At 37.6% G+C, this 13,472-nt stretch overlaps 1 protein-coding gene across 1 annotated transcript in view; it reads right to left on the bottom strand.

The window, feature by feature from the left end:
- The window catches only part of CNTNAP2 (contactin associated protein 2), a 1,109,936-nt gene that overhangs the window by 366,994 nt on the left and 729,470 nt on the right, over positions 1-13,472 (bottom strand). Inside the window, exon 11 of the mRNA XM_086468640.1 lies at positions 3,820-3,926. Coding sequence (XP_086324766.1) covers positions 3,820-3,926 — 107 coding nt within the window. The remainder of the gene's footprint in view (positions 1-3,819; positions 3,927-13,472) is intronic.

The following is a 13,472-nucleotide window of genomic DNA, read 5'->3' as shown; positions in this document are numbered from 1 at the left end:
CTGTGCAATGAGAGACACAACTTACCACTATTTTTGGTTAATTCACCATTGAGCTGCATGGACCCAGTAGTAGCTGGATGAAACGAATTATTTTGGAGTAGAGACATCTCTTCCTGCGACTGGCAGCTTAAGCCTCTGACAAATATCAAGATAGTGGACAAAAAGCTTGGAGATTTTGGTATGTCTTTGTAAGATGAATAGCCTTTCTATAACAATGTCCTACTCTGAAAAGCAAATTATTTCATGGTCTTAAAATGACAAACGTGTAATTGGAGAGACTTTAATATTAAAGTTGTTATTTCAAATTTATTTATTTGAAATTTTTCCTTCTGTAGCTGTTTATTTTTGGTTTATAGTTTCTACTATGTCTCAGCCCTTGAATACATATTTCTCCATCTCTCTAGACTAATTGTTGTTTTCACTATCATACTATAAATATATTATGACCAGACCAGTGTGAAACAAAGTCATTTTGATTCACAAGGATTTCATGAAAACATTTTCTCTGTTTCACTTCAAGCAGTTCATCCCTTGAGTTTGTCTTTGAATTTCAACTTCAAAGGAACCTAAAACCATGATCTGAAATTCAGTCAAGGTTGCAAAGCCTTGCCTTGTTTCAGGTCAAAAGCTCAGGAAAGTGTTGAATTCCCTGACCAAAGCAAAATCAATTCACTGAAAAAAACCCTTCAGTAACACAGAATTATCTTGTTCCTTCAACTTCAGCAAAACTCAAAAGCATTAAAATCATCAGCTATGGAGTTGCAATCCCCACTAACACAGTCTTGACTCCAACATCTTTGAGAAATGCCCTGTTATACCCAATGCACAAACATACAGTGAGAAAAGAAATATATATTTTACTGTAGAGCATAATACCTTTAGTTTTGTAAAATAATCTTATATTTAAATAAAATGGTACTGAACAAGTGCTATCTGCACTTAAAACACTTTTCTGCTCCATAGAATCATGACATCTGCTAAATCTTACAGCCTTTCATACAACCCACAATGCTGTTTAAAATTGCTTTGCACTATTTTTATATCACACATCAGTTATCATTCCAAGTTCCCTCTTCCTCCAGCACCTCTTTTGTACTGCTATTGCCACAAACATCAGAACTCAAAAGCAAAAGGCAGCACACACAGCACGTCCAAGTACACTCGCACACTGCACAAGTATGAAAGGACAGACAGGGTCAGCATCACCACAGCAGGGCTGAGGCCCCACACCTCGGGACACTGTAACTACAGCCTTTGGCAAACTTCAACAAATCCCCTCATTGTTTGTAGCTATACCTGATACCGGAACATGCTCTTGTAAATACTGATAGCTATTGCCTGCTCAATAAGGGCAGAGTTAAGGTTCTCTCAGTCTATAACTTCACGCTATAATGTCTGGTTTTCATTTATTTTTGTGTCACTAAATTCTATATTCCAGAAAGGCATAAGACTTCACATATTCTAACAGGATATCTGTCAAGGGAATAACTTTCTGCTACTCCTCGTTTTGAAAGAAAGAAGACTTCTAAAAGTATAGCAACACACACGGTAAAAACTAAAATAACGTTCTTTAAACAAAAAATGAAACAAAATGAAAGCTTAGCTATTTAAGATGGAAACTTTGACCGAATTAAAAAAGTAAAGGTTCTTAAGCAACGTGTCTCCAAATGACCTGGACAGCTGTAATCCCATACACTTTATCCTTTCCCCAGCTAAAGATGGGACAATATACTGCAAATCCTCCTTCTGACACTGCAGTCCAGCAGTGCCTTGTACTTGCCTTATTGCACCGTTTTATCCATAAAAGGCAGGTGAAAATCCTATTAAAAGAAATGTTCACAGCTCCTTGGATTATTTTTTCTTTCCTTTGTAATAAAAGTGATTTTGGAAAAATGATGCCATCCATTTGTCCTTGTTACTTCTCTTTGGGATTCAAGAAGAAAGCTAAACTAAGTCAGGCTATGTCTTAAAAGCTCGTCTGCACATCTACAAAGGAGCACAAACAGGCAATGGCAGGAGGGGGAGCCCAAAAAATACCCTGCTGGGCCATCCAGCATCCAGGCATCAGTGACTGTGGAGTCTGGGATCCGGGGCCAGCCACCGGGCTGAGCGAGCGCCTGAGGTGAGCCGCTGGCAGGACCCACTGTGTGTGGATATGGATGTTGCCTGTTCTCACCGGTGGACATGCAACCTGCTCAGCCAGAGAGGTGAGCAGGATGAGGCCGTTGGTGCTGTGCTGATGAGCATGCTCCATCTATGATCTGTACGGCCAGCCATGTATATAGGTATATGTGGTGTGTATGGGCTCTGTGGGTGCATGCCTACTGGGACCGCGGCCTCGCCACTGATTGGACCTGGGGCAATGCAGCTGCAGCAGTCTCACCTCTGGCAGGCTGTTGAATCCAACAGAAACAGTTTCCTCTAACAGATTATACCAGTTTTCAGAGGCTCAGACTTACTTAACTGAGCTTCCATCCCTGTATATCTGCACTTAAACATCTTAACAGCCTATCACATGCATGGAAAATCACGGTTTCCAAGTGGTTGTAATAGATCAGCCAAAGCTTTAAAAATATTATACTTTCAGAAAAATACACTAAGTTTTTTCCTTTGTTTCACCAAAATACCACATTGCTGTAAATCCCGTGTTTTCTTTCCCAAGATTAGATGCAACCATGCCATTGCTATGCACATTCACTCTTGGTGGAAAAAAGGTTGCCCATTAAATTTCTCCTCCAAGCATTTGTACTTTAAATATCTTTCTTTAATAAACATTCATTTGCCATTTAAGTCTTTCAGTTTTAGCAGTTCAGTAGCCAGACCATGAAGAACTTTGACAATCAATACATATATATGTGTTAACAGTTACTATATAAAATCCTTTCCCTCTTACATTAATACAATGTTTAAAAATAGAATAAGTTTTTGTTGAAATACGGACGATGGTTAATTGTCAAATTTTCTCATTGGTTTGGGTTTTTTAGTAAAAATGAAAGAATTCTGCAATTATCTTCATAAAATTTTACACAGCTGTAATTAAGGTAAATAGTAAAGTAACATAAATTTGTATCTAAAAATCCTGGCTTCAATTTTAACTTTTCACCTGTTAAGAAGCATTTTCACTGTCTCCTCAATATTAAGAGGTTGTTTGCTAAAGAAAAAAGAGAGAAAAGTAAGGACTGGATATGTTTTCTGCATCTTCTAGATATTTTAGAATATGCCTCACAGATGAAAATCCCACTGTTGACGTACGAGAGAAGGAACGGAAAACACATGCTGCTGACTTTGCATATATTGTTCAGAACGTACGAAAAGAGCAACTGTACCTTTCTTCTTTCTGTGCTTTAATAGTGTAGGGCATGTGGAGCTCACAGAAAATACTCTTATTTGAGAAACTCATAAGAACAGAGTAAATAATTTTATTTTAGAATGGCCAATAATCAGTATACAAACAGTTTTTGGGATTAGCAACCTGAACCAGTGTCTCTCTAGCAGCAGTCACCAGCTCTCCCCAGTAGGTTAGGGCAGATTCTCTGGGTCCATTTGAAACTCTAGGGTGGGATTGCTGAGAACGTGTTTGCTCAGTACACCCAACTAAGACATCTGTACAGCTTTAGTCCCTTGCATGGTGCAGTACAGTGCTATATAAATATGCTCCTATGTAGATAAGGTGAAGTACTACTAAGTCAACACCTCCTTTCCAAAAAGGTTTTAGGATCTTTAACAACCAGAGAGGAAGGCTTTGACTTTTTATCTCAACCAAAAGACATCAGTGTCTTCCCTATTCTATTGTAATTTTGAAAGTGCAGGACAGCTTACAGTTGTGACAAGTGGCGCCACTGTATCCAGTTCCATCGCAAGTGCACTTGAAGCTGTCCCACGTCTGGGTGCATTTGCCACCGTGTTCACAGTGATTGGGCACACACCTGTCAGGACGAGATGCAAAGACAGAAAGAAAAACCTAAATGAGCATCAAGAGTTACACACAGCTAAATTGTAAGCTGCCCAAGCAGTGTATCATATCCTTGTCTGGTAATTAATGCTTGTTATTTTAGGGAGATTAAGAGAATTTACATCTGAACACACAACTGCACCAAAGATGATTCATTGAGGCTCTGCTGCAGCCCTTTTACAAATAACAAAAACGTGCACAACTGGGGTTCTAAGCTACATACAACTGGTACTTAGCTGTCACAACAAAAAGAACATCACAAGTCACACCTCCTCCTGCTGCACAGGTGGTGTCATGGCTTACAGCCTCCCCTCCCCCAGCTGACTGAAAGTTAAAGACAGAATACCAGGGAGTTGCTATTTATCTTTCTGCTGCCAGAAATGGGACAAACTGGAGGCAGATGGCCTGCTGGCTGGGATGGAGATTACTAATGCAGCATTATCAAAACCAACAATAGGCTTCAGTATAAAAGCTGTAAAAGTGTTTTTTCACAGGGATTTGTGGCAAGTGTTGTTCACCTTTGTCCCACCCATCCGCTTTTCTTCTCCTGTAACACTACTGCTAGAGAGCGGAAGGAATGAAGAAGAAAAAAGCAGAACAGCAAAAACCAAAGTTATCTCAGAATATATACTTATTGTTGGAAATAGTATCTAAATGTGATTTCAAAGATTTGAGTTTGGCCAGTTTCTTTTCTATCAAAGATAGTTAAAATTGGAATTATTGTATACTTTCACCTTTGAAACGATTAAATTCCTTTTCTTTGACAGGGCTTTGAAATATTTCAAATAACTTTTCTTATTAGATTTGTTACAGTCAGACTCAGTACAGGCTCTGCATTTTTGATGAAGAACTAAAAGAGCTTTTCTTTCATGTTGACTTGACCAAATGTAATTTCTGAACTGTGCTTTTTTATTATGACACTAAAAATTAAAATTAGAAGACCCCCCCATAAGACAAACAAATTAAAATATTTTCATAAATGCATTACAAATTAAGTACCCTTATCTCTAAGAGAAAGCTGAAGTTCATCATATTCCTGTGATAGTTAACAACACTTTATTAAACAACACCCAAGGACAGCTTTCCTTTCCTATGTACCAATTTGTTGAAACTGAAAGTCTCTGGGTGAACCCTCTGTAAGCTTACAGTCTCATATCCCCTCAAGTTCCAATTAACAGCACTGGCATACACGACTCAACTACCAAGAATAACTTGTGTCATGATATGCACTAGGGATTTGCACATTGTGCACTCACATTTATAAAACATTTTTGGTTTTATGCATGCCAGTACAAGTACCTCAGAATATACACAATATATATGTCTTGCATCCTGTATCAGCCTGTGGTATTCAAGTCTACCCACTCTTTCTGTTACAAAAAGATAAGTAAATACTGGCTTGGTTAAAAATAGTGCTTAAAAAAAATGCTCTTATAAAGTAAGAAATAAAGCATTTCAAATTCTTGTTTTCACAGTAAAATACAGTGAAACTACCTGAGGCAATTATCACAGTTCAATAAATTATGTTATCAACATGGTTTAAGCAAATTCATTTAGTTTTGTGTGTGTGGCAGGCTAAATGAACAGATAGAGCTGACTTACTGCTATTCAGCTAATAGGTGATGACTTTCTGTTGTGTTCTCAACACCACAGAAGAAAAACAAGAGCATTTAATAGCACATTTCTAAACATCCAAATGATTAACAATTTATATGAATCCATAGGTTGTGGGTGCAAGAGCAGGAAAAGCAGAAAGCAGTGACATTTCAAAAATAATCTCATAGAAGTTAACTTTTATTCAAGGATATAAACATCTACAAAAGTTCTTAAATCTGAATATGGTTTTGTATTTGCCCAGCCTTTCAAAATAACTGCTTTTGATGTATTTTCTTCTTCATTTACATTTGAACATACATTATTTTAAAAGTACATTTCCAATGACCAAACTAAACATTTCTCTATGTGAATCTCACCAGCTATTTATATGAAGTCTCACATGTAATGCTAGCAACCAGTTTCACATTTTAATGTGGTATAACTCACTTTTATTGTAGCATAACTAGTAAAGATACTCCATTATTGACTATATAACTGAGGTAAATGACTTAATCTACAGAAATATGAAAAACAGATATTTATATGTATCATTTCATGGAGCATGTTGTCATAAACCCAGAATATTCAGCAAATTCCTTGATGTTACTGTTCTAAATATGAGGTAGTTAGAAGTAGGGAGTAAGCAATATCTTAATATTATTGGTAACTGGACTTTAAATCAGACTATAGGATCGTTTCCTTAAGTACTCCCTCCACCCTCTGTTAGTTTATTTTATCAGATAGAATTGTAAGATTATTTTCTATTAAATTCATTAGCGAAGTTCTGTAACATAATCTGCTGCTCCTCTGTCCTCTTTTTGGACAAACCTTGCCTGCTATAATAGAGTTTACAAGAGATTTTAGGTAACCCGAACGTAGAAATTACAAAAAAACCCTTGTTAGTTCAGTAGAGGTATCAAGAGGAATGTAATTTCTAATCCTAACTCCAATATCTTTCAAACACTTCTCCTGCCATAGAGTGATAGTAAGATACCAATACTGGTAAGATAGAAGGTACCTTGCCTAAGTGTTTCCATATACACCTTACTAAGAAATTAGTATTTTTAAAATTATATAAGCATATACAATGATATAGTTTATCTGCTTTATGCTTATCACTTAGTACATACACAAAATGTACACACTCAAAACTAACACATGCTCTACTTGCTGTTCATATGCATTAACAGACTATGTTTCTAGGCAATTCCATTCTTTAGTCTCCTTTTAGGGAAAAGACTGCATTACATTTAAAACCAAGCCAAACCAAACCAAACAACTTTAAAACCCCACTTCCCTCCTGAACCAGGCTGTGAAGTTAGAAGCTGCCACAAAACAGAACTGGAAGTAAGTTCCTAGTCACCAAGTTCTGTCCCTTCACACTGCCAACCCCCAAATTTTCAGTACTGCTGCTTCCAAAAACTTGCTGACTCCATTTTGAGGACTTCCTTGTTCTACGGTTCCATCTGAACAGCAGGTCTAGAACTTCATCCCTTGAGTGTGATACACTTTATTTTAATTTCCACCTCAAAATTTATCCATAAAGTGTCTACAGATGCTGCTTTGTTTGGTATTTAATTTGATTAAGATTGATTTGTGTCTCAAACAGCTTTTGCTCTTCTTTGGGATTTACATCTGACAACTTTGTAGAGAGCAATCATAACTTCTCTCAGGCCGTATTTTTATGAAAACAAGTCTAATAATAGTTTTTCTATTGTTCTCCCTCATAGCTCTCCTCCCATTTCTACTTGTGATCTAATGAGTATTCTGGAGGAGGTCTTCCCAATGTTTTGTGATTTTTTTTATTTCTCTACTGAAATTCTTTTGCTTGATACACAGCATTTTCCTGACTACCTCAGAATAATGACTCGAAGTCATCTTGAGATTGCTCAATACATTAAATACCTTCGATACATTCCAATCTTTTTTCTCTTCAATCACTTCCAACCAACAAGCTCCACCTTTAGACAGAAATTCTAGTTATTGTCATCAACAGCATTACTCTGTACTGTAGCTTCCATGGTGTCATCCAAATCTTTCTGCTTATTTTTTCAAGGTGGAACCTTGAAAATCAGCACATTTCATCAAGATATTTCTAATTTTGAGCCAAGATCAAACCATTAAAGGATCAGCTCTGGCACTGATCTCTGAGCAACTCTAATCTCTCAGCCACCTGTTAAGCCACCAGTATAAGTTGTGAGGCCTTTCCATTTGCCAGTTCACAACTCACTCTGCAATTCCTCTCTCAAACCCTGTCTTCCTTGGTTAAGTTAATAATTACAGTATATCAAGTGTTTTATTGGCATCTGACAAAGTAGATCTGTTGCATTTCTCCTGTCTGAGAAAAAACTCTGAGGAGGAGATCAGATTAATCCTGAACAATCAACTGTTGATAAACACCAGCTGCATTTTACTCCACCTTTCATATACTTCCAGGTATTTGATTACTTCTTTGTTCATTTCTTCAAAAGCTTAGTAAGACTACTAAAGTCAGATTAATAGGTGTCTAGTGAGCTGGATCTCTCTCTTTCCATTTGTTAAACTACAAGGGGTTAACTCTGTCACCTAATAACACTAAATTATTTTATTTTATTTTATTTTATTTTATTTTATTTTAAGGGCTGCAACATGACCTCTTAGTATTATGGAACAGGGCTATCTTCCCAATTATTATTTAATTAGCTTTGGTGTATTCTTGGTGCCTATGTACTCTGTTAATTGTCCTAAGTAATTGCTATTCATTTCTTTGTTATTTGCTGATTCATTAGACACATTTAATCAGAGGAATACTAGCAATATTCCTCAATAATGATGGGTATAGATATTGTTGCTTTTCTTTCAGCTGTGGTAGGAGCCAACTCACAGCCTTTCACCTCCTTTTATTTTAAATATTGTAACTGCACCCTCTAGAATATCTCTTTCTTCCAGTCCTCCACAACACAGACCAAAGAAATAGACCAAATTTCCATTCCTAAATATAACTCATGCCATTCCATTTCTTCCCTGCTGATGCTCAACATCGGCCTCCCTATTAAAATATATATGGGATTACTCCGAATCACCACTTTGAAAACTGGCCTCTTTTACAATTTGCCTGTAGTCAATTCTGGTTAAAGTTATTTGTAACAAATCTGTTTTAATCAACTGTCTATGTCTTAAAACTACAGATTGCAACTCCGATCTTCCTGCAGGGTGAGGGAAAACTGTATGTCACACTTTTTTTGTCACTGTCTGCCCAGATACACTTTGTTCAAGGAATACAAATGGGCTAACCATGCACTGGAGATTTAAGATTGCCTGAAGCTTTAGCATTTCCTCAGAGATGCTATATACAAATACCTAGTAAACCACTAAGCTTCTCCCCACCCCTAGACTGACAAAAAGAAAAAACTGGGAACAGGATGCTCACATAGTCTGCAGCAAACACCGTATTTTCCCAAATGCAGCTTTGGATCAGACACATTATTTTATTGTCAATTGGGCTACTTCCATCTGCCATATTTACTAAGGGTCCTTCCCCCATCACAGGAGTGAATATAGATTTCAGATCATAGGGAATGGTCTGTGAGTCCCAAGGAAATATCGCAATCAGGAGTAGAATGAGATATCTGGCCTAAGGCCCCCTGCTTCTGCTAGAAACATAGAAGGAACTGCCTGTACTGAGTGAATTGGCAGATATGAGGTGTTTCTTCTGCATGAAGATATGAAACTGGGAAAGGTTGCTCTTTTGAGGACCATGGATTATAAACAGAAAATATTTTGAGAAACCAGATCGAAATGCAAGACACTTCACACAACTAGAGCATGTGAGAAGTCCGACACTGAAGTAGGAATGACCGGGGTGCGGGGGAAGAGTCTGGCCCAACAGCAATACAGCAATTCTGCAAAAAGGGGTCTGAGGAATTCCACACACGGTGCAGTGATCCTAAGTGAACCCACCATACTATTGCCAACAAGAAAAACAGAAAAGAAAAGGGATCTCATAACATGGGTATAAGCAGGACAGTGATACGAAAGACCCATGAAGAAATCCTCACACCACAGTCAGCAGAAGTGAGCACTGGTTGATTTTCAACTGTACAAAAAGTTGCTGGAAGCAGGAAAGTCACAAACAGCTAGAAATGTCCACAGGGAATGGGCAGAGCAGCAATGAGGTTCGTTAGTGGTAAACAGTATTTTAAGAACATCAGGAATGACTTCAGTATGTTTGGTCCTGCCTGAAGGCAGGAGAATGGCCTCAGAGACCTCTCCGGACTTCCTTCTAATCCAGATATTTTCATATCCCATAAGAAACAGCAAAGCATTTCTTTCAAGCTCTTAATTTCTCATTATGTGACTGTGTTTTCTTAGTGTTGTGACTGTGCTATTTAACCTCTGTAACTCAACAGATTTAGGTCACCACCTCAGTCTTTTTAGAGGACTGTATCCCCCAGGGCAGGGATACATTAAGTAACTTCCTCAGGCAAATTGTGCCCAAGGTGTAGAGTAATTTACTTCAATTCATAGGTTTTGCGTTCATTTGAGCAGGAAAATTAAAAGTTATTTTGTGCAGGAAGCCAAATCTTGAGATGGCCACCCACAGACTGTAAATAAAGTCCCTCAGGACTGAAGAACCACCACGAATCTCACTATTCTCCACTGTATTACACAGACCTTTCCCTTTCCCTTTCTTCTTCCCCTTCATACTTCCCATCTCTAGTGTAAGTGCAAAATACAGCTTGCGTGTAGCTATAATCTAAATATAAACTAACCCTCTGTACACATAAATTAGAAACAATCAAGCCAAGAAACATCACCAAAACAAAACATTCACCTGTGCAACTACTCCTCCATCTGAGAGGTCAAATGGAAGGAATGAACTACACACAAGTGATATTTGACACATACTGTCCGCTACTGTACTGAAAAGAACTCAAATGCTACAGTGACAATGACAGCATGAGAATTTCTGTAGAGAACAAAATGTTAAAGGCTTTTTGCAATGGAAAATAACCTGGGCTGAATTACTCTTAACGTGAAAGTCAATCTTTTCCTTCTCATCATCAAATCCCTACCTAATCTTGCTCCTGCTCACACCTCACCTCTTATTTCTCTCCCAAATTGTCTCTGTTCCGCTTTTTTGCCCATTTCTCTGCCTCAGAACTAACCATGATCAGTTTGTTGTGAATGGTCTTACAATATCTTTCTATTAGTTGCCTTTTTTATCACATCCAAACATCTCCTTAAAATTCATACAATTTCTTGCAAAGATCCTCCAAAATGCATACTATCCTTGTTGAGTACGATGTTCTGTCGCTAGCTTCATTCACACCCACGCAAAGACTGATAAAACACGTTTAACCTTTTTTTACTGTACAAGGTTACCAGACTGCTCAAGAAGACAATGACAGATTAGGTCTATAAAACAACATACAAGGAAAATAATTTGTAAGAGCAATAAAGAATGCTTTCAGCTGGTAGTCTGAATCACTGAACATATATAGCTTACTTAAAAGTCCTCCTGTAAACTAGTAAAAAAATCACAAAAATATTCTAAACATATGCATCTGTTTGCACTGATACTGCACTTTAATGAGCAACAGAACGCATCCACTCATCATGGTAAAAGTAGTACTGAACAATAAGATAATCCAATTAAGGACACATCACTATCGCAGAGTCCTACAGTTCCAACATCAGATTAAAATTACCCATTCCACAGACAGTCCCTGATTTTCAGAGTGTCCTAAATAAAAGTAAAAACAGCTGATCTGACCTGTAAGTGTCTTTCTTATTTCTTACAATCTAACAAGTGTTTAAAGTGACTTTGAGATCTCCAGCAACGGGATTTGGATCTCGTATACAAGGCAACACAAAGGGCAGATGGGAGGGACTGTAAAATTAATTCAGATTCATAATAATTCCCAAGCTAGCTTCATTTGCTGCTGACTTCTAGCCTAATTGTGCACAGACAAATCCTTCACGAACCACAGAGGACCTAGGCTTTCTTTATCACTTTCTGTAATACAAGGCCTTCACGTTTCTTTGGTGGACATTATCAAAATTTTTCTGTCATGAGATCAAAACTAAATGCTTGGCACTTTTAAAGACTGTGATTTAAAAAGAGCAAATCAATATCAAAATATGCAGTGACATTTGGTTAAGCAAAGCTCCTTTAGGGCATATTCCTAGAAAAGGCTGCCAAGCAGCTTTTCAGTGTTATCTTCAGACCAATAAGGTCCTATTCTAAGTTGTTTGTATTAGAACAATTGATGAAGGACTAACGCATAAAGAAAAATACCACAGTTAACTCGTCTGGATTAAGTGATTCTCTTGGACTTAGGCAGTTTTTATTTTGTATATGTCAAAGCAGAGACTTTTCTTTTTTTTCCCTTTCTTTTCTACCACTTTTAATTTTCAGAACACTTCACAAATTAGCTCCTTAAAATGAAATTATGCTGGTTCCACTTTAGCAATCGCAGGAGCTGGACAACCCATTTTTCTGCATTTGTTGCAGCAAACCTCCTGCAGCCATTATACATAACCTAGGATCTGTGGTGGCTGATGGTTGAACATCCACTTCTCTCCAACCCAGGCTGTTGCCACTTCTCCTGAAGCAAAGCAGAGGCGTGTGAACCTACTGCAGCAGCTAATGAGTGAATTTCCCAGCCCTGGTATCCCTTCTGTCAGTTCCTAGCAACTGCTTCATTTAACAGGAGACCGGGTCTGTATGGAGCTGTGGCGGGAGGAAATGGTGTACTGGGCAGCACTTGTTTAGCCCTTCTCCATCTCCTCTGGGGCAGGGCGGGAGGGAACCACAAGATAAACCGGGTGGAAATGGCCCATGGGCAACATCCAGTCCCCAAGCTGCAAACTGTACTGTACTGTGATAATCTTACAGAGGCAGAGGATAAACTCACAAATTCATAAACAAACAAATCGGGCTGGATAAAAAAGATGATTTTTGTTGCGCAATGTTTTAGTTGGCAAACTCAGATCCAGGTCTTCAGCTGGTGTCAATAAGAACACCTGCATCTTTCTTAAATACTATCTTAAATCTGTTAAATGGGTCAAAACAAAAGGAAGAAGAAACTATTATGAAAGGCCAGCTACTAAATATGATCTCTCTCCAGTGTTTTTTTTTTTAACTTTTTTTGTTACTCTGTGAAAAGCTTTGCATAGTTTGTAACCAGCTTAAGGATTTCTAGAGCAGATGAGAGCCGTTCTGGGTAGCATTTTTTTGGACTAGTGTATTTAGGTTTATTATTTAGGTAAACATGTAGAGGAAGTGGCAGTTAGTCACCAACTTAACTGTCAGTGTGGCACAATTCATCCCTCTTGGGGATATTAAATGTGTTAAGCACTGAGAATCCCCAGAAAAATCTCATGGTTTTTATTCACTAGGTTTCTGAAGAAAACTTTAAACCTTTCCAAGTATTGCCATGTTCAAAATCTGACTGGATTAATTTTGTATTCATGTAATCACCTCTCCTTTGAAATACAAATAGGTAAAGAAGAACATTCTGGCTGGGCTTGAGAACAAATCATAAAATTGATTCTTTGGTGTCTGGTTAATTATTTATTAGTTCTGCATTTTACAGCTTGAATCAAACACAGCTCCTGAGATTTTATGACACCAACCTCACTTTATAATCCATGCTAGACATTTGGAGAAAGTTTCTCTTGTTCTTTAGATTATAATCATCACAGCATACAGACCAGTGAGCAGTCTATAGAACAGTGGCTACTATATTCCCCTCTAACAAACACAAGTAATCATGCATTGAACCACCAGGTAAATACATAATTTTATAGAGCTTTGTTTTAAATTAGTTTACCCCTAAATTTATCTTTTGGGGAATAAAGAAACTGATAATTAGATACCTTTATGTTTGTTCCCATAACATAAAGAATTATTCAGTGATAAAGATGATTATACAACTGA

This window comes from Leptosomus discolor, chromosome 7, assembly GCF_034619465.1.
Source record: "Leptosomus discolor isolate bLepDis1 chromosome 7, bLepDis1.hap2, whole genome shotgun sequence".
In the NCBI taxonomy this organism is placed as follows: domain Eukaryota; kingdom Metazoa; phylum Chordata; class Aves; order Leptosomiformes; family Leptosomidae; genus Leptosomus; species Leptosomus discolor.
The sequence above is the reverse complement of the archived record's forward strand: the minus strand, read 5'-3'. Positions and strand labels throughout refer to the sequence as shown.